Source organism: Scyliorhinus torazame, chromosome 22 (assembly GCF_047496885.1).
Source record: "Scyliorhinus torazame isolate Kashiwa2021f chromosome 22, sScyTor2.1, whole genome shotgun sequence".
Classification (NCBI taxonomy): Eukaryota; Metazoa; Chordata; class Chondrichthyes; order Carcharhiniformes; family Scyliorhinidae; genus Scyliorhinus; species Scyliorhinus torazame.
This window is the reverse complement of record NC_092728.1, coordinates 62,724,678-62,749,727: the sequence shown is the minus strand read 5'-3', so window position 1 is coordinate 62,749,727 and position 25,050 is coordinate 62,724,678. Positions and strand designations below refer to the sequence as shown.

The 25,050-nt window shown below is 44.0% G+C and overlaps 1 protein-coding gene and 1 long non-coding RNA gene across 5 annotated transcripts in view; one reads left to right on the top strand and one right to left on the bottom strand.

Moving 5' to 3' along the window:
• Positions 1 to 7,403, top strand: part of LOC140399095 (uncharacterized) — a 117,993-nt gene extending 110,590 nt beyond the window's left edge. For both annotated transcript variants that reach the window (XR_011937625.1, XR_011937624.1), the window contains 3 exons: positions 4,189 to 4,288; positions 5,534 to 5,712; positions 6,900 to 7,403. This is a non-coding gene — a long non-coding RNA (uncharacterized lncRNA). The remainder of the gene's footprint in view (positions 1 to 4,188; positions 4,289 to 5,533; positions 5,713 to 6,899) is intronic.
• The window catches only part of LOC140399093 (astrotactin-2-like), a 2,178,011-nt gene that overhangs the window by 1,668,319 nt on the left and 484,642 nt on the right, over positions 1 to 25,050 (bottom strand). For all 3 annotated transcript variants that reach the window (XM_072488234.1, XM_072488235.1, XM_072488236.1), the window contains exon 3: positions 3,024 to 3,399. In XM_072488234.1, coding sequence (XP_072344335.1) covers positions 3,024 to 3,399 — 376 coding nt within the window. The remainder of the gene's footprint in view (positions 1 to 3,023; positions 3,400 to 25,050) is intronic.

Here is a 25,050-nt window from a genome sequence, read left to right as displayed (position 1 = left end):
GCAGCTCACTTAAAAACACAGACACACCCAAGCTTTTTCTCAAACTGAAACTAAAAAGCAGAAGTAGAGCTCAGCTCCACCCACACTCTGACATCACTCCAGTAACATGAACAGCTCCATTTCGTAAAGATACATTTCTTAAACACCCATTTCTTAAAGGTACTCTCACATGAAAGGCTGGAAAAGCCTAAAAGACTACAACACCCAAGTGGGTCTCTTTGATTCTTCTACTGATGGCCATCTAGCTGCTGCTTTAGGTCAAAATTATCTGTCATGCCTTTCGCTTCAGGAATACCCTCATTTAGGCAACCAGTACTGCACATTACATCCTGCCGCTATTTACAGGTAGCAGGCCCTTACTTGCAACAGGGAAGCATTTTGTTTATGTAAACGACCTGAATCCGAACACTCTGTTGAACTCTAGTTATTTTGAGTACACTATTGGCACTAGTACTTGGGCACAATTGACAGGACCAGTGGCCACTATGACCATGCTCTCAGTCAAGATGGTTACCTCCCACTGTGTGCTGCATATTTATTTATTGCCTATGGGTAGCATCTTGCCAAGTTTCCAACAACCAACATTTAGGGGAAAACAGTTCTCTTCACAATCTGAAGAATTCGTGGCTACAAGGTCTAACCTTGGGTTTTATAGCTCAGCTCTCAACCCAATAGTTTACACTGGACAGTAAAGTCATTAGAAGATTCAAGTACATGTTGTGACTAACTGAGGGGCTGAATAGAAGTGGAGCCAGCTCACTCCTCCTCATTCAGTCATAACCTAATTTCTCTGAGGATGTTGTAAGAAATTCCCATGGTGCACTGAAATGTCAAATTGCAGAATGTTGGATCAGGCGAGAAAAGCTCTGTGAAACCCGTTGGTGTCACAGAAGCCTTGTCTCGCCTGATTTAACAATACTCTGCAATTTCAAAGGCTGGCAAGAATCAGGCAGTGAGCTGGAAAAGCCAGGATTCAGAGATCGGTGCGCCCTTTCTCAATCTCAAAGTTATGTTTAAGGCCCCTCCCCCAAAACAGATTAGGACCCTCTCCCATGGAGATTGGGACCCCCACCCATGGCTATCGTAACCCCCCACCAAGCATCATGGGCAGCCCATCTCTCCCGCAGGTATCTGGGCTTTCCCCTTCCCCCAGCCTCGCAGGCATCGAGGCTCTCACCCCCCACACACACATGAGAGGATCAACCCCCCCCCCCCCCCTCCCCCCTATGGAAGAGCGTAACCAGTGAAGCAGTTGAGGCAACCTAATTGAATGTTTTCAAGGCAACAAGGGTTTTTTGAACAGTAAAGGAATTAAGGGCTATTGTGCGGGGGCGGGGAAGTGGAGCTGAATCCACAGAAAGATCAGCCATGATCTTATTGAATGGTGGAGCAGGCTCAAGGAGCCAGATCGCCTACTCCTGTTCTTAGTTCTTACGTTCTTATGTAACCCCCTTGTCAGATCTCTCGTGGCACTGCTCCCTTCATGTGTCCCCTTGGCATTGCCCCTTTCTTTTGCCCCTTGACATATCCCCTTGGAACTGCCTTGTCCCTCAATCCCAGGGGTCTACGGGCTGAAATAGCACTCAGGAAGTGCTGTGGTTGTCTTTCACATTCTTGAGATTTATCGGAGTACCTGCTCCATATTATGCCTGATAACCTCTGCTAGAATTTTGCACAAGATGCACTTCATTCCATTCAGCCGAAGTTGTTTCATTCATCCAGAGAGGACCTGCAACATCTTGGACAATGCATTAAATATCATGGTTTTGTATAAAGCCAGTTTGCATCTTTGGACCTCCTGCTACAATTAAGGGTGATTGTCACATAATGTACAGAATATCATTTCATCGTTAAGGCAAGAACAATCAATCTTCCAGTTTATGTCATAATAAAAAGCCGAAAATTGAGTACAGCAGAAGTTGCAGACGGAGGACAGCGAATATAGAAAGATAATGTTCATTCTGCCTCATGTAGAGACATGGATGAAAACTATAGCAATGTTTAAATTTCATCATAATTTTCTCTCAAGCTTTGCTGTTCCAAAATTCTTATTTTTAATGGTGAAACTGTTGTTCTGTGATATTTACGTCCAGTACATTGTTCAGAGATTTTAGTTCCAACACAGCAAAAGGACACAGAACTCAATGGCTGCCTGGCTTAAAGAGATGCAGTAGTTTGCACTGTACTTAAAATTAGCTTCTAGAAAAAAAAACTCAATCGCTGGGAGCCTCACCCATTAACCAGAGCACAGCATTCATTTGTGTCTTTTATGTAGTTCTCAGCCATTGAGATTGTGTTATGTCTAACAGTACTACTAGCTACAGCATAGAGCCTGAGACAGAACATTAGCTTCTTAACTAAGACCAATGGCAAAAGACCAACAGCTACCATGCAAGTCAGATAGGACTGGAGGACAGTAATGTATGCTAACAATGATGTGCGCTTTCCATTCTTATGATGTGCGCTTTCCATTCTTATGTTCGTAATGAGATTAGGGGAGCTTTCACTTATAATAAACAGGTCAGCGGTATGAAAATGCAAAGTACATCTCATTATTGCTAGACTATGTTGATGGATCTATGGTTTAATTAATTTCAGTAAGCTGTTGCTCCTTAATGTCTGGTAGATCTACAGATGTAACTCATGTTAATTGCCATATTATCCTGCAATTTATAAATCAAGATGCTGCATACAGAAAGATCAGGTCTTCCCTCATTTTTCCTTTGTATTTATATTTTTAAGTCCTAAAACTGCTGACCACAGACAATCTGAAATAGACCATTTGTGGAGAACCTCAATATTGCGATTGCAAGATGTTGTCAGCTCTGTGAGTTTAATGTTTGTCAAATAAAGCTTAATCTCGGAAGTGTGTTTGTTAACAGAATCTACGAGAGACATCTGATCCAATTCTATAGTTGTACCGAATAAACACATCTTGTATTGTGCGGCATTTAAATAAATTCCATCATGTTCAACAGAAATCCTAGATTAATAGAGAAAACAAGAAAAAATTAAGGCCCAACCTGCAAAACATGGTTTTGCCTCTTCTGCTCGCCCGAGGCTCTCTAATGTCCGAGTCACCTGACTTCCAAAGTCATCTTCTCTGTTGCACGCTTCGGGCCGAAGTTGGTTGTCCTCTTCCTCATAGTCATAATCGTCCAGGATGGGGGTCTCTCGGATCGGCATTCCGACCACTGAGTTATGGGCCTGTATCCGAGAGTTGCGGAAGCTGTCCCTGGCCTGTGGGCCCAGCAGCACGGAGGGGATGTAATGAATTTCATGAGTGGCCTCTGTGCTGGCACTCTTCTGAGGTACCCGCCGCCTCTTGCACCATCTCCGGCGTGCATACAGAACCATTGTGAAGATTAGGATAAGAAGCAGCAGAGCAATCAGACCACCCTGCGGAATAAAGAAAAAGTAAAGTAGTATGACTCTTTCTTGGTTTCAGAATGATCTTTTTCCTCCCCATTACCCCCCCCCCCCCACCCCCCATCTCCCCCTGGTATGATCACTTAGTTGACACACTGGCATAGATCTTCACTTTGTGTGATTGTGTACAATGAATGATAACAAGTAGGTAGCCTTGTTTGGAAAGAAGCAAAATGGGCTGCCAACTTACGAGCACGTTTCTTTATATTATCGCACAACATCCTGACCGATCGAAAAATAGGAAAAGACAGGCAGGTATGGGAAAAGATAATGTCACATATTTGCCAATTCTTGACATATTGGCTGGGTATATGAAATGGTCATTTCTTTCCATCCTTTTCCCAAACTGAAAATCAATACATTTTCTTCAGATAGCCTGACCGGTGCTAAATAAAAAGCCACTTACTTATCACAGCGAGCAGACTTTCCATGAAGAAAACCCTTTTCGAAGAACACTATGATCTTGGGGTCAGATAATTAACCTCCTCAACACTAGCGTTGAAGGTTCATGTTATAATCATTTCACTGAAACAGTGAATGAGCACAGAAAGTTTATTTACGGGTACAGATAATTGAATGCTTCCCAGGAAGCTCTGTTTAATTTTGGTGCGGCTGACATACTGGAAATGTAAACTTACTGAATTTGGCCAGCCAAAGAGTCATGTAAATTATAACATTCCATTGATAACTTTGAGTTTTTCCCTCATTACTTTGTGGAACAAGTTTAATTGTCCTGAGAGATTTTACTTCCTCCCTCAGGTCAAATTGCATTTGGAGGAATCCATCACAACCAATCTGCATAATGTCTGTTGGAGGAAATATGTTCAGTGGATAGAATGACGGACATTTCTATCCCAAGGTTTGTTTTTTTTTGATTTGTGCATTTTAAAACACCAATCCTTAAGATTCATTCTTTTTTGTTCAGATCATCTTTTTAGGAAGGACTTGGAGGTATTCCTTTAATGCATGTCCCTGTATTTATAGTATTTATAAGTAATTGTGTAAATGCAAGATGGAGATGAATTGTGGTCTTGGTGAAAGAGTGGATTGATTGTGCGTGTTTGTTTGTCCATTTGTCTCTTCTTCCAACCACCCTCTGGGAGAATAAAAAGACCTGCGCTGAACAGTTCAAGACTACCTGCTCTGATGGATCTTTTCACTGTTTTCCCAAAGAAAATTGCCAATTTTCTTTTTACACGTAACCGTTATATGTGTATTCGCAGAATAAGCCTCAATCTTTAATTGAACAGCAAAGGATTATAGCAACACAAAAGTAGATTTGTACAGTCCTGAAAGTCTTTTACCAAAAGCCATGAATAGTTTTCTGCTTATGAAAGGATTGCACACAGGGTAATGATGCTAGTCTAAAGAAAAGCAACAAAGAGTCACACTCTTCCGCACACTGCAGTATTCAGTGAGACATTGCAGCCAGCATCCTTTTTATCCTATAGTCTTTTCCTTAGACAGGATGAAGTTATTTTTATTTACTGGCAAGGTACATAATTGCTTTCCCCCAGACCTGGAAGGATTAAAAGATCACATTAGGTAGTTTTCTGTGCTCCTTTGGCAATGAACCAACCTCCCCAGAGTGAAGTGTGAAATCATGCACCTTCTTTCTCCTGACCCACTTTAATCAAACATTAAAGCAAAGGAGTATCTTGCTAAGATCAATAGTTCAGAGGACTAAATGAATGTAAAGTGGCAGCAGTAATTACAATTCCCATTCTTCCTTTTCCTATTCCATCCGTTTCTTCACTCTGCCAAATAATTGACAGTAATATGAAAAAGGGTTTGCGGAGCATTAACAGTCCATTATCGATGTCTGCTTAGTTCAGTGCGTGAAGCAGAGGCTGAATAATTTAAACATATTTAGATTCATTCTCTGCAAAGCGAGGGAAATGTTTTGCCAAAATATCAGTTTAAAATCCAATAGTATGACAGGCCATTATACGCAATGAATAACGGTTCATGACACAACATTTTCTAAATATCTTGGTTTTTACAAACTGCTTTTCTCCCTCGCCAGTACCTCCTATGCTTATCTCTTTATGATATTAATTTGTTGATATAGTGTGAGTCTTTGAGCATCAGTTGTCATCTCCAGGTGGCTATTATTCCGAGAGAAGCTTCGACGATGACATGCTGGGCAACCATGGGGAAAAATCATAGCTGAAGCTGATCCTTGTCATCATCTGACATCAACACTTGTGCAGCCCAGCAACAGTTGCTGCATAATTATTCAGAGCAGGAACTATTGTTATCTTCCTTCAAAACCCAGATGCTGTAAGTCAATTGAAGGTTTCATGTCACCATTTTCACTTCTAACCGAAGCCAATCTGCAAATTTCTGACCAGTTGTGTAACAACATAAACAAAACAGCAGCTTAATAAATGTATTTTTATTTTCCTTAAAGTGAAAAGAGAACAAAAGAACTGAGGTTCATAAAACAGCAGTCGGAGTTCAATTCCAACTTATATCTCTAGCCCCTGCTATATTTTCCTGGCATTTTATACCAATGATGCTTAACACACAATGGAACATACCAAGAAAATGTACAAGAGCATTGAAACACTGTTCATATTTTTTTCTTGGGAGGTCCTCCTTATGGATACAAATAAAGAAGTATTACCCCAGAACACTGCTTCCTTTATCTCTTCTGAAGGTTATGCTGGGGAACCGCCCAAGCATTGTACATCCTGGGGCACATTTCCCAAGAGTTCATTCTCTTAGTGTGAAGCATTAGTGCAAATGTCCAGACTCTTCAAGCACAGTTTGGCAACTCTGACACAGTCCACACTTAACATTCATATGAGGACACTTTTCAGCAAGATACACAGAATAATGATTCAGAATGGGGTCCTTGGCCAATGCTTTTTTCTATCACACCAATGCCAACTACAGTAACTCCAATCCTAAAAAGGACCTAAAAAATGAGGAACTCCTCGATATTGGTATGATTCAGCCATCCACTGCATCAACCAAACAACCCATTGAGGTATCACAACTTTATCATTCATTCCTTGCTCATTTCTTTTAATTGTATCTCTTCATAGCCCATTTACCTTTTCTAACTCTCCTAGTTTTTCTTTTGACCTTGATTCATTTGCTTACTATCCCTTTTCTATTTCTATGGATACCAAAGTTCACTTTTCTTGAATTCAATTTTTTTTACCTTTTACTTTCACTGATTCCAATAATCTCTTTGTCATATATACAGAGAAAATGATTAATAATGTACATTTTGGCTGCAATACTGTAGCTATGAAAAATATGTTTGATAATTGCCACTGCAATGGAAAACTGTGACTGCGAGACATCTACCTACAACTTTGCCAGCTAACTGTTGACATATTGAGTTGTTTAAAGAAGACCTGTTTTTTAAAAAATCCAAAAGAATAGACAAAAAATAGTTGCCATAAGTCACCAATGCCAACTATAGTAACTCTAATCACAATGTCTGGCTTTTACAGGTGCACCATAGAAAGCACCCTATCTGGCTGCATCACAGCCTGCTATGGCAACTGCTCGGCGCAAGACCGCAAGAAACTTCAGAGCGTTGTGAACCAGCCCATCACACAAACCTATCTCCCATCCAATTACTCTATCTACACCTCCTGCTGCCTTGGGAAAGCAGGCAGCATAATCAGACCCCTCCCACCCGGCTTATTCACTCTTCCAACTTCTTCTATTGGGACGGAGATATAAAAGTCTGAGAACACGCACGAACAGATTCAAAAACAGCTTCTTCCCTGCTGTTACTAGACTCCTAACTGGCCCTCTTATGGACTGACCTGATTAATACTACACTCCCGAATACTTCACCCGATGCTGGAGTCTAGGTATTTACATTGTGTATCTTGTGTTTCCCTATTATGTGTTTTCTTTTCATGTACTAAATGATCTGTTTGATCTGCACACAGAAAAAGACTTCTCATTGTACCTTGGTACACGTGACAATAAATAAATCCAAATACAAATATGAATTGCACTGTAGACTTGTTCCATGGTATTTCATACCTAATGGGTGTTAAGATCCACTTCAGACAGGGACTCTCTTGAAAGGAAGGCATTAAAAATCTGAAGTACTAGACTCCAATCAGTTGTAGTTCCATCAAGATAGAGGCAACTGCTAACCAACCAGATACTCATCAGCCATTCAAAATCCACTTTGGAGGATGAAATTAGCCCTTCCCTTCTTAGTTTCTATCTTGAAATGTGTCAAAGTTTTCAGAGATGAAAAGACCAAAAATTGGATTACTTGGTCTACAAAGATCACAGCAAGACATGTTAATCAAATTTATTTCTGGGAATATACAGACAGGAGTTTTAAAATCTCTTTCCGTCAAGCATCACGAGAAGGAGAAAGATGCATCACAGTTATCCAAAACACTGCTGGAAGAGAGCAGTGAAACTTTTCTCTCTCTCCCTCTCTCTGAAGCTAAAAGAATGTATTCAACAAAACTCAGATCTGAACCAAGTCAACTCCAAGATTCCACAGGAAACCAACTAACTTCAAACAGCCGCAACGTTCAACAATTTGTTCCTCAAAGACAAGCAAATGATTTAATCATATATTTTAAAAACATTTTAAAGGTCTCTAACGTTCCTATTTCTGATATCTGTGTGTGTGTGTGTCATCATATCTTTATTATTATTTCTTGGGCTTCTTTCATTGACTCAACTTGTTTTGATTATCTCTTTCTGAAAGTATAGGACATTTGGATTAGAAAAAGCATCTATGAGGAAAATAAATTTTGAAACATTTGTTGGGACCAACTGAGGGAGCTGAATAGAAGGGGAACCAGATCGCTCCTCCTCATTAGGTCAGAACATAATTTGACTGAGGATGTTGCCCGAAATCTCCATGGTGCACTGTAATGCCAAAAGTACACGGAGTAGAAATTCCTCTGGGTAGCGGTGCAAAATGGACAATATGAGATGAACCTATATGCAGAAGCTAATGTTCAGTTCCATTGTAGTCGGTTGAATTGCATGTCTGCGACTGCATATTACAGACAATCGATCCAATATTGCCCAATTTACGCCGCTGTTTGAGATGCATTTCTATCCCAATCGTGTTGGAATTCTAATATTTTACAGCCAGTGACATAAAGGTTACTGGCAATTACTGATAAGGGTTTGTACTTCAGATGTTCCCTCTGCTTGAATACTTCAGACACAATCATAAACTGGTCATTTGGTTCCGCAATTGGTCTTGGGTTTGAAGTACAACAGGCTTCAATAATGATATTGTCATTAGACTAGGAATCCGGAGACCCAGAGTAATGTTCTGGGGACCTGGGTTTGAATCCCACCATGGCAGATGGTGGAATTTGAATTTAATAAAAATGTGGAATTAAAAGTCTAATGTTGACCTTGAATCCACGGTCAATTATCTTTAAAAAAAATCTGCTCACTGGTGCCCAATCTGCAATTCTTACCCAATCTGACCTCCAGACACACAGCAATGTGCTTGACTATTAACTACTGTCTGAAATGGCCCAGCAAGCCACTCAGTTCAGTGGCAGTGAGGAATGAGCAACGTATGATGGTGATTTGCCCAGCCTTCCATAGTAGATCAAACATGTACCTGATTTTCAGGATCTGAGACCAAAGAGAATTGTCCACTTCTTGTCATACTTTTCTGCTGGCTGTTCAGCAATTGAAACTGGACCACATCCAATAATCCACTTCACTTAAAAAAACATTATTAGCTGCTAATCACATTCCCTCACATAAAGTACATCTCTTCTATGTCTTCCATTCAAAGCAAGCGCAGAAACCACTGAAATTATCAAACAAGATATCAAGACGCATTATTTATACTACAATCATTTCTCAAAATTATTCCTCAGAAAAGGTAAGATCAAAAGTTAGTCAACAAAGGAAATCTCTTTGCCCATCCTCAATTGAACACAAGAACATAAGTAGGCCATTCGGCTCCTTGAACCTGTTCCATCATTTAATTAAGTGATGCTGACTTGTATCTTACCTCCATACACTTGCCTAAACTTCAACACCAAGGAACAGTTCAATACCTTGTATTATTAAAAATCAGTGGGAAGGGATTGATAATTTTTACACAACTCTTTTTTGAGCATAAAGTGTCAATTACATTTGACAATTATTGTTAAAAATGTACACAGAAATTACTGACTGATCATGAGCAATAATGTTATTTTGTTATTTATCGTTATTAGTCTTAAAAGCCAGCGCAATCAGCCAGGACTAGAAAATTCTGCATGTGTTGCTGAGAATGGACTCCTAATGTGAAGCGAATGACAAAGTGTTAGAAATGATGAATGTTTTGATTACTATTCTTTTGGTGTAGGTCAGCAATTTGGATTCGAACCTCGGAGAATGTGGGTGCGGATCACTTTATACATCAATCACAAGCACAGCCTCACAACCTGCATTGTTCGATGTATTAAATAGCTGAGTAGGGCAGTTGGTGATTAATATAACTTTGAGCTGACTTCTCCATATTAAGTCCATCTATTACATGGGTCCAAAATCTGCCAGAAGTCCAGAAAGGTCACTGATATTCTGCGTGAGGTGTTTGGACTTTTGCAAATCGAACGCAACACGAAATTGAGAGAGATATGGAAAAATGTGTAAAATTACACTGCCTTCACTCTGCAATTTTACTTCGTGACTGATATTAAATGTTGAATCACATACTTTCACCCTTTTGGCATTATGGGTTGACGTGCCAACTTGCTGTGTCAGGTGTGAATGAAACGCATGCTTGTGGCAAGAATCCATCAGCAGTGAGATGCTGGTCCTCACTGCCCCTTCAAAACTATGGGAGACCCCACAAACATGAGAGATGAACCATACCTGACAAGTTGCCCGCAAACAGTTCTCATCTAACTTTCAACTGCCACTCAAATGTTGCTCTGAAACAGACCTGACTACAGATTGCCTACTCATTCGCTTCGGCCAGGAAAAGGACATTTTAAAAAATGTACCAAAAAGAGGATGAAAAAAGAACAGGTTTGATATGCCATCAATTAAGACGGAGAATGCAGAGTGAATTAACTATGGCTTTAATTGACTTACAACAGAGCTGGCAGCGTGCTCCAGAATGAGCAGTATGAGAGGTCGCAGTTTATATACCCAGGCCCTAGGGGGAGGAGCCACGGGCAGAGCCAAAACCGTACAACATGTAATATAGTGGCAATACTGTACAACACGTAATACTGTGGCAGCACAATACAAAACAGTGGTTTCACCACAAGGTTCTAAAGCACAACTTACACTTCTATAGTGCTCCTACCGAGAGGGTGCACAAAGTATTCCATAAGTTGGAAACTTAGTGAACAACAGAGCATGGATATACACCAATCGGCCCATTATATTTAGGCCACCATTTTATTAGGGGAGTCGAAAAGCAACCTTAAAACATTTTACTTTCCTGTCGCGCTGTATAGAAACCAAGGAAAGGATGCTGAGCAGAAATATTTCTGGTGATGGGTGAGGCAGTCAAAAGTGGTGGACGTACAATTGACGGTAAATAATTTTGATACACTTCTGGAAGTGAGAGAAGTGTATCAAAGAGCAGAGGTTGAGTGGCAGAATAAGGAATCACAAAATGTTTCAGTCTTTATTTTCACTGGCAAGGTCACATTTATACCAAATCTAGTTTCTTGTAGAAGGTGGTGACAGCTAGGCCTTATCATTGAGCCACTACGTGTTAATTGTGCTTCCTCCCACTATAGTAGGATGTAGTGAATTCCATGGTAGTGACACAGTAAGCATCATGTGAAATGTGATTGACTTCCTAAACCCCCGTCTTGAATTGTTTGAGAAATGTTTGGAAAACTCAGAAACACAAACAAACAGATTTTGGATAAATGAAACTGATGGCTTTTGTTAATTTGTTCATGGGACGTGGGCATCGCTGGCTGTGTCAGCATTTATTGTCCATCCCTAATTGCCCTTGAGGGAACAGTTAAGAGTCAACCACGTTGCTGTGGGTCTGGAGTGCATGTCCATGTAGGCCAGACCAGGTAAGAATGACAGGGAAGAGGGGTTCCTTTTCATGGGACACTGGCATCAGTTTTGGGACAGGGGGGACCTATACCGTTGGGATGGTCTCCACCTGAATCGAGCTGGGACCAGTGCTCTGGTGAAAAGAGTAAATAGGGTGGTCAATAGGACTTTAAATTAGAGATTGGGGGGGGAAGGGAAAGTCAGGGAACCAAGAGGTGAAGTAATCAGTGGGAAGCGTAGCTGCTTAGGAATACAAAAAAGCACGAAAAGACAGAACTCAGGAGAGGTTACGATAGTTCCCATCTCACAAAATATGACAGTGTATGGAAAGGCTCAGTAAACCAAGGTCCACCACACTAAGAAAACAAAAAGGGACAGTCAATAGAGAATTAAAGGTGCTATATTTAAATGCGCGCAGTGTACGGAACAAGGTAGATGAGCTTGTGGCCCAGATTGTGACTGGCAGGTAAGATGTGGTAGGCATCACAGAGACGTGGTTGCAGGGGGTTCAGGACTGGCATTCAAACATCCAGGGATTCACAACCTATCGAAAAGACAGAGAGGTGGGCAGAGGGGGCGGGGTTGCCTTGTTAATTAGGAATGAAATTAAATCAATAGCACTAAACGACATAGGGTCAGATGATGTGTAGTCTGTGTGGGTAGAGTTGAGGAACCACAAAGGCAAAAAAACCATAATGGGAGTTATGTACAGGCCTCCTAACAGTGGTCAGGACCAGGGGCACAAAATGCACCACAAAATAGAAAGTGCATGTCAGAAAGGCAAGGTCACAGTGATCATGGGGGACTTCAATATGCAGGTGGACTGGGTAAATAATGCTGCCAGTGGACCCAAGGAAAGGGAATTCATTGAATGTTTACAGGAGGGCTTTTTGGAACAGCTTGTGATGGAGCCCACGAGGGAACAGGCCATTCTGGACTTAGTGTTATGTAATGAGCCAGACTTGATTAAAGATCTTAAAGTAAGGGAACACTTAGGAGGCAGTGATCATAATATGGTAGAATTCAATCTGCAATTTGAAAGAAAGAAGGTAGAATCAGATGTAAAGGTGTTACAGTTAAATAAAGGTAACTACAGGGCTATGAGGGAGGAACTGACAAAATTCGACTGGGAGCAGAGACTAGTGGGAAAGGCAGTAGAACAGCAATGGCAGGAGTTTCTGGGAGTAATTGAGGACACAGTACAGAGGTTCATCCCAAAGAAAAGAAAGGTTATCAGAGGGGGGATTAGGCAGCCATGGCTGACAAAACGAGAGGCAAAAGTAGACATTGGGCCGCTCCAAAATGACTCTGGTAATCTAGTGATGGGAGACAAGAAAATAGCTGAGGAACTAAACAAGTACTTTGCGTCAGTCTTCACAGTAGAAGACATGAGTAATATCCCAACAATTCCAGAGAGTCAGGGGGCAGAGCTGAATATGGTAGCCATCACAAAGGAGAAAGTGCTAGAGAAACTAAGAGGTCTAAAAATTGATAAATCTCCGGGCCCAGATGGGCTACATCCTGGAGTTCGAAAGGAGATAGCTGAAGAAATAGTGGAGGCGTTAGTTATGATCTTCCAAAAGTCAAGGGAGACAGGGAAAGTCCCAGAGGATTGGAAAATCGCTGTTGTAACCCCCCTGTTCAAGAAGGGAACAAGAAAAAAGATGGCAAATTATAGGCCAATTAGCCTAACCTCGGTTGTTGGCAAGATTCTAGAATCCATCATTAAGGATGAGATTTCTAAATTCTTGGAAGTGCAGGGTCGGATTAGGACAAGTCAGCATGGATTTAGTAAGGGGAGGCCGTGCCTGACAAACCTGTTAGAGTTCTTTGAAGAGATAACAAATAGGTTAGACCAAGGAGAGCCAATGGGTGTTATCTATCTTGACTTCCAAAAGGCCTTTGATAAGGTGCCTCACGGGAGACTGCTGAGTAAAATAAGGGCCCATGGTATTCGAGGCAAGGTACTAACATGGATTGACGATTGGCTGTCAGGCAGAAGACAGAGAGTTGGGATAAAAGGTTCTTTTTCGGAATGGCAACTGGTGACGAGTGGTGTCCAGCAGGGTTCAGTGTTGGGGCCACAGCTGTTCTCGTTATATATTAACGATCTAGATGACGGGGCTGGGGGCATTCTGGCTACGTTTGCCAATGATACAAAGATAGGTGGAGGGGCAGGTAGTATTGAGGAGTTGGGGAGGCTGGAGAAAGATTTAGACAGTTTAGGAGAGTGGTCCAAGAAATGGCTGATGAAGTTCAACGTGGGCAAGTGCGAGGTCTTGCACTGCGGAAAAAAGAACAGAGGCATGGACTATTTTCTAAACGGTGACAAAATTCATAATGCTGAAGTGCAAAGGGACTTGGGAGTCCTAGTCCAGGATTCTCTAAAGGTAAACTTGCAGGTTGGATCCGTAATTAAGAAAGCAAATGCAATGTTGTCATTCATCTCAAGAGGCTTGGAATATAAAAGCAGGGATGTACTTCTGAAGCTTTATAAAGCATTAGTTAGGCCCCATTTAGAATACTGTGAGCAATTTTGGGCCCCACACCTCAGGAAGGACATACTGGCACTGGAGTGGGTCCAGCGAAGATTCACACGGGTGATCCCAGGAATGGTAGGCCTAACATCTGAGGATCCTGGGATTATATTCATTGGAGTTTAGGAGGTTGAGGGGAGATCTAATAGAAACTTACAAGATCATGAATGGCTTAGATAGGGTGGATGGAGGAAAGATGTTTCCATTAGCAGGGGAGACTAGGACCCGGGGGCACAGCCTTAGAATAAAAGGGAGTCACTTTAGAACAGAGATGAGGAGAAATTTCTTCAACCAGAGAGTGGTGGGTCTGTGGAATTCATTGCCACAGAGGGCGGTGGAGGCCGGGACATTGAGTGTCTTTAAGACAGAAGTTGATAAATTCTTGATTTCTCGAGGAATTAAGGGCTATGGAGAGAGAGCGGGTAAATGGAGTTGAAATCAGCCATGATTGAATGGTGGAGTGGACTTGATGGGCCGAATGGCCTTACTTCCGCTCCTATGATTTATGGTCTTATGGTATTATTTCCTTCCCGAAAGGACATTTTTTAATTTGAAAAAAAATCTTTATTGTCTCAAGTAGGCTTACATTAACACTGCAATGAAGTTACTGTGAAAAGCCTTTGGGTCATCACATTCCGGCGCCAGTTCGGGTACACAGAGCGATGAATTCAGAATGCCAGTTTTTCAGAGGCTAGATTCACAGTACAAAAGTGATCCCCTACAGTGCAGACTTTGTTTGCACTGAGTGCTGAATTTGGTGCTTTTTGAGTGCGATAGTGAGAGTTTGGTGACCGAGGGAGTTAGGTGTGGAGGGAGTAAGGTGCTCCTTTCATTTTGTTTCCGACATTTCCGCAAAGAGTGCGAAGAGAGCCAGGAGTTTACAGGAAGTGTAGCTGACTGGGAGCAGAGTCGGAGGGCGGAGATCTAGTTAGTCCACACAGCAGCTATATTCTGTAAGGTAAGAGGGGATGGAGGCTAGGCCAGTTACATGCTCCTCCTGTAGGATGTGGGTGGTGAGGGATACCACCGGTGTCCCCACTGACTATACCTGCGGGAAGTGCACCCAACTTCAGCTCCTCAAAGACCGTGTTAGGGAACTGGAGCTGAAGCTGGATGAACTTCGGATCATCCGGGAGGCAGAGGGGGTGATTGAGAAGAGTTACAGGGAGGTAACCACACCCAAGGTACAGGACAAGAATAGCTGGGTTACAATCAGGGGGAAAAAAACAAACAGGCAGACAGTACAGGGATCCCTCGTGGCCGTTCCCCTTCTCAACAAGTATACCGTTTTGGATGCTGTTGGGGGGGTGACCTACCGGGGGAAGGCCCTAGCGGTCAGGTCTCTGGCACGGAGTCTGGCTCTGGGGCTCAGAAGGGAAGGGGGAGAATAGAAAAGCAATAGTTGTAGGAGATTCAATGGTTAGGGGAATAGATAGGAGATTCTGTGGTCACGAGCGAGACTCCCGGAAGGTATGTTGCCTCCCGGGTGCCAGGGCCAGGGATGTCTCGGATCGTGTCTTCAGGATCCTTAAGGGGGAGGGGGAGCAGCCAGAAGTCGTGGTGCACATTGGTACCAACGACATAGGTAGGAAAAGGGGTGTGGAGGTAATAAACAAGTTTAGGGAGTTAGGCTGGAAGTTGAAAGCCAGGACAGACAGAGTTGTCATCTCTGGTTTGTTGCCGGTGCCACGTGATAGCGAGGCTAGGAATAGGGAGAGAGTGCAGTTGAACACGTGGCTGCAGGAATGGTGTAGGAGGGAGGGCTTCAGGTATTTGGATAATTGGAGCGCATTCTGGGGAAGGTGGGACCTGTACAAGCAGGACGGGTTGCATCTGAACCAGAGGGGCACCAATATCCTGGGAGGGAGGTTTGCTAGTACTCTTCGGGAGGGTTTAAACTAATTTGGCAGGGGAATGGGAACCGGATTTCTAGTCCAGCAACTAAGGTAGCCGATATTCAGGATGCCAAAGCGTGTAATGAGGCAGTGGGGAAGGGAACACTGACAAAGGAGAGTATTTGCAGGCACGGAGATGGGTTGAAGTGTGTATACTTCAACGCAAGAAGCATCAGGAATAAGGTGGGTGAACTTAAGGCATGGATCGGTACTTGGGACTACGATGTGGTGGCCATCACGGAAACTTGGATAGAAGAGGGGCAGAAATGGTTGTTGGAGGTCCCTGGTTATAGATGTTTCAATAAGATTAGGGAGGGTGGTAAAAGAGGTGGGGGGGTGGCATTATTAATTAGAGATAGTATAACAGCTGCAGAAAGGCAGTTCGAGGAGTATCACCCTATTGAGGTAGTATGGGTTGAAGTCAGAAATAGGAAAGGAGCAGTCACCTTGTTAGGAGTTTTCTATAGGCCCCCCAATAGTAGCAGAGATGTGGAGGAACAGATTGGGAAACAGATTTTCGAATTGTGCAAAAGTCACAGGGTAGTAGTCATGGGTGACTTTAACTTCCCAAATATTGAGTGGAAACTCTTTAGATCAAATAGTTTGGATGGGGTGGTGTTTGTGCAGTGTGTCCAGGAAGCTTTTCTAACACAGTATGTAGATTGTCCGACCAGAGGAGGGGCAATATTGGATTTAGTACTTGGTAATGAACCAGGGCAAGTGATAGATTTGTTAGTGGGGGAGCATTTTGGAGATAGTGACCACAATTCTGTGACTTTCACTTTAGTAATGGAGAGGGATAGGTACGTGCAACAGGGCAAGGTTTACAATTGGGGGAAGGGTAAATACGATGTTGTCAGACAAGAATTGAAGTGCATAAGTTGGGAACATAGGCTGGCAGGGAAGGACACAAGTGAAATGTGGAACTTGTTCAAGGAACAGGTGCTACGTGTCCTTGATATGTATGTCCCTGTCAGGCAGGGAAGAGATGGTCGAGTGAGGGAACCATGGTTGACAAGAGAGGTTGAATGTCTTGTTAAGAGGAAAAAGGTGACTTATGTAAGGCTGAGGAAACAAGGTTCAGACAGGGCATTGGAGGGATACAAGATAGCCAGGAGGGAACTGAAGAAAGGGATTAGGAGAGCTAAGAGAGGGCATGAACAATCTTTGGCGGGTAGGATCAAGGAAAACCCCAAGGCCTTTTACACATATGTGAGAAATATGAGAATGACTAGAGCGAGGGTAGGTCCAATCAAGGACAGTAGCGGGAGATTGTGTATTGAGTCTGAAGAGATAGGAGAGGTCTTGAATGAGTACTTTTCTTCTGTATTTACAAATGAGAGGGGCGATATTGTTGGAGAGGACAGTGTGAAACAGATTGGTAAGCTCGAGGAAATACTTGTTAGGAAGGAAGATGTGTTGGGCATTTTGAAAAACTTGAGGATAGACAAGTCCCCCGGGCCTGACGGGATATATCCAAGGATTCTATGGGAAGCAAGAGATGAAATTGCAGAGCCATTGGCAATTATCTTTTCATCCTCACTGTCAACAGGGGTGGTACCAGTGGATTGGAGAATGGCGAATGTCGTGCCCCTGTTCAAAAAAGGAACTAGGGATAACCCTGGGAATTACAGGCCAGTTAGTCTTACTTCGGTGGTAGGCAAAGTAATGGAAAGGGTACTGAAGGATAGGATTTCTGAGCATCTGGAAAGACACTGCTTGATTAGGGATAGTCAGCACGGATTTGTGAGGGGTAGGTCTTGCCTAACAAATCTTATTGAATTCTTTGAGGAGGTGACCAAGCATGTGGATGAAGTTAAAGCAGTGGATGTAGTGTACATGGATTTTAGTCAGGCATTTGATAAAGTTCCCCATGGTAGGCTTATGCAGAAAGTAAGGAGGCATGGGATAGTGGGAAATTTGGCCAGTTGGATAACAAACTGGCTAACCGATAGAAGTCAGAGAGTGATGGTGGATGGCAAATATTCAGCCTGGATCCCAGTTACCAGTGGCGTACCGCAGGGATCAGTTCTGGGTCCTCTGCTGTTTGTGATTTTCATTAATGACTCGGATGAGGGAGTTGAAGGGTGGGTCAGTAAATTTGCAGACGATACAAAGATTGATGGAGTTGTGGATAGTAAGGAGGGCTGTTGTCGGCTGCAAAGAGACATAGATAGGATGCAGAGCTGGTCTGAGAAGTGGCAGATGGAGTTTAACCCTGAAAAGTGTGAGGTTGTCCATTTTGGAAGGACAAATATGAATGCGGAATACAGGGTTAACGGTAGAGTTCTTGGCAATGTGGAGGAGCAGAGAGATCTTGGGGTCTATGTTCATACATCTTTGAAAGTTGCCACTCAAGTGGATAGAGCTGTGAAGAAGGCCTATGGTGTGCTCGCGTTCATTAACAGAGGGATTGAATTTAAGAGCCGTGAGGTGATGATGCAGCTGTACAAAACTTTGGTAAGGCCACATTTGGAGTACTGTGTGCAGTTCTGGTCGCCTCATTTTAGGAAGGATGTGAAAGCTCTGGAAAAGGTGCAAAGAAGATTTACCAGGATGTTGCCTGGAATGGAGAGTAGGTCTTACGAGGAAAGGTTGAGGGTGCTAGGCCTTTTCTGATTAGAGCGGAGAAGGATGAGGGGCGACTTGATAGAGGTTTATAAGATGATCAGGGGAATAGATAGAGTAGACAGTCAGAGACTTTTTCCCCGGGTGGAACACACCATTACAAGGGGACATAAATTTAAGGTGAAAGGTGGAAGATATAGGAGGGATATCAGAGGTAGGTTCTTTACCCAGAGAATAGTGGGGGCATGGAATGCACTGCCTGTGGAAGTAGTTGAGTCGAAAACATTAGGGACCTTCAAGCAGCTATTGGATAGGTACATGGATTACGGTAAAATGATATAGTGTAGATTTATTTGTTCTTAAGGGCAGCACGGTAGCATTGTGGATAGCACAATTGCTTCGCAGCTCCATGGTCCCAGGTTCGATTCCGGCTTGGGTCATTGTCTGTGCGGAGTCTGCACGTCCTCCCCGTGTCTGCGTGGGTTTCCTCCGGGTGCTCCGGTTTCCTCCCACAGTCCAAAGATGTGCGGTTTAGGTGAATTGGCCAATGATAAATTGCCCTTAATGTCCAAATTGCCCTTGGTGTTGGGTGGAGGTGTTGAGTTTGGGTAGGGTGCTCTTTCCAAGAGCCGGTGCAGACTCAAAGGGCCGAATGGCCTCCTTCTGCACTGTAAATTCAATGATAATCTATGATTAATCTAGGACAAAGTTTCGGCACAACATCGTGGGCCGAAGGGCCTGTTCTGTGCTGTATTTTCTATGTTCTATGTTCTATGTCCAAATTACCTAACAGCATGTCTTTCGGGATTAGTGGGAGGAAACCGGAGCACACGGCGAAAACCCACGTAGACACAGGGACAACGTGCAGACTCTGCACAGAGTGTGACCCAGCCGGGAATCGAACCTGACACCCTAGCGCTGTGAAGCCACAGTGCTGACCACTGTGTTACCATGCTGCCCTTCAGTGAACCAGATGGCGTATTTACGACAATCGACAATGGTTTCATGGTCATCATTACTCTGGGTCTCTGGTTTACTAGCCCAGGGACAATACCATTACGCCACCGCCTCCCATGGCATGTCTCTTTGCATACTCCACAATCGGAGAAAGTCTTCACATGCTGATATTGGATAAGGGGGACAACCACAAAATAGAATGTGCTATGCAGCAGGCAGTCAGTCATCTGTTCAAACTACTCCTGAAAATAAAATGTCTCACTGCTTTACAATCCTGTGCATTGATTACTACTAGTATGTCGTGGCGACCAGATGACAAGAGCACAAATTCTCCAGCCATTCGCTGGCACTGAGACACTTTGTTCCCACTGGCAGTCCACCCCCACCCAGGAGTTTCCCGACTGTGAGGAGTGATTTCAATGGGAATACCCATTAAAATGGCGGGAGCAGGGAACCCCACCGCCAGCGAATGGCAAGCTGCCTTCCGCTACAGCAAGGCACCCGGTAGCAGAAAATCCTGCCCATGGATTCAGTCTTAACAACATTTACTTGAGGAACATTCCTGATCACCCAATATTAACTGTAGGACAAACACTCTGACAATTTTTTTTAACATAAATTTAGAGTACCCAATTAATTTTTTGCAATTAAGGGGCAATTTAGCGTGGCCAATCCACCTAGCCTGCACATCTTTGGGTTGTGCGGGTGAAACCCATGCAAACACGGGGAGAATGTGCAAACTTCACACGGACAGTGACACAGAGCCAGGATCGAACCTGGACCTCGGTCCCAGGAGGCAACAGGGCTAACCCACTGTGCCACCGTGCTGCCTCATTCTGACAATTTAGAAATAGTGGAGAGTTGAAAAGGGTGGTGTCAGGTAGGGCCGCGTGTCTTCAGCATAAATGTGGAAACTGATGTTTTGTTTTCAGACGATGTCATTGAGGAACAGCATGTAGGTGTGAAACAGGAGGAGACAAAGATTTCATTGTCAGGGGCAGCAGAAGTAATGATGCAGGAGGGGGAAGAGAGGCCACTACATGCTGCAACTAAAGAGGTAAGAATAGAACCAGGTGACTGCAGCACCAGTTAGACAATGGTAGAGAGGTATTGACAGATGGTGGTGTAAGACCATAAGACCGAAAGACATAGTATCAGCATTGGGCCTCGAGTCTACTCTGCCGTTTAATCTTGGCTGATATGTTTCTTATCCTCGTCATCTTGACTTCTCTCCATAACCCCTGATCCCCTGTGCCAGCATTTATTGTCCATACCTAATTGCCCTTGAGGGAGCAGTTAAGAGTCAACCACATTGCTGTGGGTCTGGAGTCCATGTCCATGTAGGCCAGACCAGTTAAGGATGTCAGATTTCCTTCCCGAAAGGACATTTTTTTTTAAATTAAAAAAATATCCCGCACAGCCAGGTTTTAGTCCTTCTCCAAATTGCTTTCTCCATAAATCACGTTAGAGAGTCATCAGATCAACATTAACATTTTAAATCAAAACTCAGAATATACATGTTTGTTAAAGTTGTTTTGTTTTCTTGTTTGTTCCTACTTGAAACAAGGTCACTTCTTTAAAATAAATTTAAAGTGCCCAATTATTTTTTTCCAATTAAGGGACAATTTAGAGTGGCCAATCCACCTAACCTGCACATCTTTGGGTTATGGGGGCGAAACCCACGCAAACACGCGGAGAATGTACAAACTCTACACGGACAGTGACCCAGAGCCGGGATCGAACCTGGGACCTTGGCGGCATGAGACAGCAGTGCTAACTACTGCACCACCATGCTGCGTTTAAACAAGGTGACTTTAAGAGTCCGATCACGTGACATAGTGATTACGCATCGGATGTTTGCGTGGGCAAACAGGCAGTCTATCCTAACATCCTGCAGAGTTAACACCTTTCCAATAAAGCTCTTGTTTGTTTGTATCTTCTCAGTCATTCAACCTCCTGCACAGTCTGGTGCAGCTGGAAAAAACTGGCTCGAAAAACCATGATGAGATTGTAGCGATGTTACACAGCCACTTCTCACCTCATCTTTGGTCATCGCCGAGAAGCTCAGGTTCCATAAGTGTAACCAACAAGGAGGTGAACCAATCACACAGTTCAGAACTACTTTAAAAGAAATTAGCTGAATACTGTGAATTTGGCGATGTCTTGAGCGACACCATTAGAGACAGACTAGTGTGATTTAAGAAGCAAAGCTATCCCAAAAGGCTGTTGACAGAAAACAATTTAAACCTAAAGGAGGCCTTAGAATTTGGGACCTTTATGGAATGAGCAACTACGGAAGGTCAACAATTAAGTTTGGGCACTGGAATCCATAAAATGTCGGCTGTAACACGAGCATTCACACAGGTTAAAAATTGCCACCGATGTGCAAAAACTGGACCCGCAGCAGCAGACTGCCGGTGCAATAATTGTGGTAAAAGGGGGGACATTGAACGTGTATTTTGGGGAAAGAAACAAAAACTATAAAAAGCAAGGATCAAGTGTATCAAATGGTAAACTGAATAGAAGGGAAGGATCCACGTGATACAAAAGGGGTGGAAAAAAAGAACCAGAGTCACTGTCAGGTGACAAATTGTCATTGGACGTACTGGCCACTGTGGACACAACATTTAAAAAAAAAAAAAATTTAGAGTACCCAATTCATTTTTTCCAATTAAGGGGCAATTTAGTGTGACCAATCCACCTACCCTGCACATCTTTGGGTTGTGGGGGCGAAACCCACGCAGACACGGGGAGAATGCGCAAACACCACACGGACAGTGACCCAGAGCCGGGATCGAACTTGGGACCTCGGCGCCGTGAGGCAGCAGGGCTAACCCACTGCACCACCGTGCTGCCCTGTCTGTGGGCACAACTGACCATGACTGGGTCACTCCTTTACTGGACAGACAACTGGTGAAAATGGAGATGGGCACTAGAGCAGCAATTTCATTGGTACCAGAATTCTTTTTAACCAAGAGAAACTACGAAATATCACCTTAAAATTCTAATACTAAAAACCACGACACTGGAAGTGGTTACGTTGAGAGACCATGGGCGAAATTCTCCCCCAACGGCGCGATGTCCGCCGACTGGCGTCCAAATCGGCGCCAATCAGGCGGGCATCATGCCGCCCCAAAGGTGCGGAATGCTCCGCATCTTTGGGGGCCGAGCCCCAGCTGGCGGAAATGGCGTTTGTTGCCCCGCCAGCTGGCGGAAATGGCGTTTGTTGCCCCGCCAGCTGGCGCGAAAATGCACGCCCCAGGAAGTTCGAGCTCAGAGAAGCCCTGGGAGCCATTGATAGTTCAGTACTGTTGAGAGTTGGAGTTTGGACCTCGTTTGTTTTGTAGCTGACAACGAAGCCCTGGGAAATAATCAGTACTGTTGGGGCTTCCGAGAAGTCTAGGGAATTGAGAAGGTGACAGGAGGTGATCAGTCGCTGAGGCAGTCCGCGTTGGTGCGGCTTTTGAGGAATTCAGAGGATAGATTATCGCAAATGAGGACCTGAAATCCCTTGTGAGGGAGACCGTGTTTTAACCAAATTTTGAGACTCCATCTTTGCCTCTGACTTGATCATGACATATATTTGTATCCTGTTTAATTTCTCGACTTATTTGTAGCATCTGCTTCTAAAATGAAGACAGAGCCAAAATACTCATTTAGCCATGCCCACTACATCCCTAAAATGATTTTTCTGGTCCAAAATCAAAAGGCCCTGGCTTTCCATAACTAACTTATAACTCACTGAATGTTTAGAGAAGTCTTTTGGGTTCCTTTTTAGGTTTACTCTGTTCTATTTTTATTGGCCCTTTTTGCCCCTCTCAGTTCTTTTTCACATCTCCCAGATACATTGTCTATTCACCTTGGCCATTTACTAAATGATGAAACTGACATTTATCACAAGCTTCTGTATAATAAAAGCACTTTGTCCAAAAGTAAAAGCTTGAAAGGTAAATTATGCAAAATGTAAAATAGAAATTTGCAAGTCTTTGCGTCACATCCAATTTTATCAATTATTTAATGCCTTAAAATGAAACACGTAATCACACTGAAAATCATATTTTGTAAAACAGGAACTGGAACAAGAGACTATTTATCTAGGCTTGTGCAATATTTCTATAATAATCATTTCAGAATTAAATGCACAAAGGTACTTCACAGGAATGTTGTAGAATATAATCTGACACTGAGCAACGTGAGGAGGGTATAGGCAATATTCTGGCAGGTCAGGAAAACCTCTGTCAAAGACAGGATTTAAGAAACAATTGAAAGGAAGAAAGAGAGGTAGAGAGGGAAAGAGGATTGAGGAAGGTATTCCAGAGCTTTTGGCTTTTGCAGTTGGAGACATAGGGCGCTATTCTCCCCTTCACGGCAGGTGGGAGAATCGCCGAGGCGCTGCGCGAATCGCGCCACGCCGCCCCGACCCCCGCACGCGATTCTCCCACCCCCTCCGGAAACCAGCGGCGCATGATTCGCACCGGGCCGCTCGGAGAACCAGCGAGCGGCGATTCTTCGGCCGGATGGCCGAGCAGCTGCTACGACTCGAAAGGTTCCCGCCGGCGCAGGCCACCCCTGGTCGCTGCCGGCGGGAACTCTGTGGGAACGCTGGGGGGGTGGCCTGTGGGGTGGGGTGGGGGGGGCGGAAGAGGGTGGCTCCTTCATCAGGGTGGCTTCCGATGGGGTCTGGCCCGCGATCGGGGCCCACCGATTGGCAGGCCGGCCTCTCTCCCCCCCCCCGGGCCTACCTCCTTCCGTGCGTGGCCCCAGAACACCGGCTCCATGTTGGTGAGGGGCCGGCATGTGGAAGATGTTCCCCGCGCATGCGCAGGATGGCGCGGCCCAACTGTGGGGGCGAGAATAGGTTGTGCCCGGGCCCTGTTTGCGCCGTTGTGAAATGCGACGGCATTCACGACGGCACGAACACTTGTCCTCAATATCGGAGAATCGCCCCCATAGTGACCAATGGTGGAGCAGATACAATTGAGAATGCTCCAGAAACCACACTTAGATGAGGGCAGATACCTCAGAGAGTTATGGTACTGGAGGAGATCACAGAGATATAGAGAGGCCAGGTCATAGAGGGATTGCAAAACAAACATGAGATTATAAAACCTGAGGTGTTTAACTAGGTGTCAATGTAGATCAGTGAGTTCAGGGGTGATGAGAAATGTTCCTCCCATATTTTCCAGCACAGTCTATTCATGGAGGGTCCCTTACATTTTATTTGCACAGTTGCACACTACATGAACTTGAGGTCATCGACTTGCTCTCAATCTGCCTGGAAATTTCTAGTCTCCTGTGCAGTCGTGCAATGTGGAGGAAACAATCGGGACAGGTGAATGGGACTTGGTGTCAATATAAGAGCAAGGACGACAGAATTTTGGATGGCCCCAAGCTAATTAGTGTTGGATGTGGAAAGCCAGGAGTCCATTGAAATAGGTAAGGGAGGAGGTAACATAGGCATGGATGAGGGTCAAAAAGCAAAGGAGCTGAAACAACGATGCACTGAGATACTTTGTTCCCACTGGCAGCCCACCCCCACCCAGGGGTTTCCCGACGGTGAGGAGTGATTTCAATGGGAATGCCCATTGAAATGGCGGGAGCAGGGAATCCCGCCGACAGCGAATGGCAAGCTGCCTTCCGCTACCGCGAGACACCCGGTAGCAGAAAAT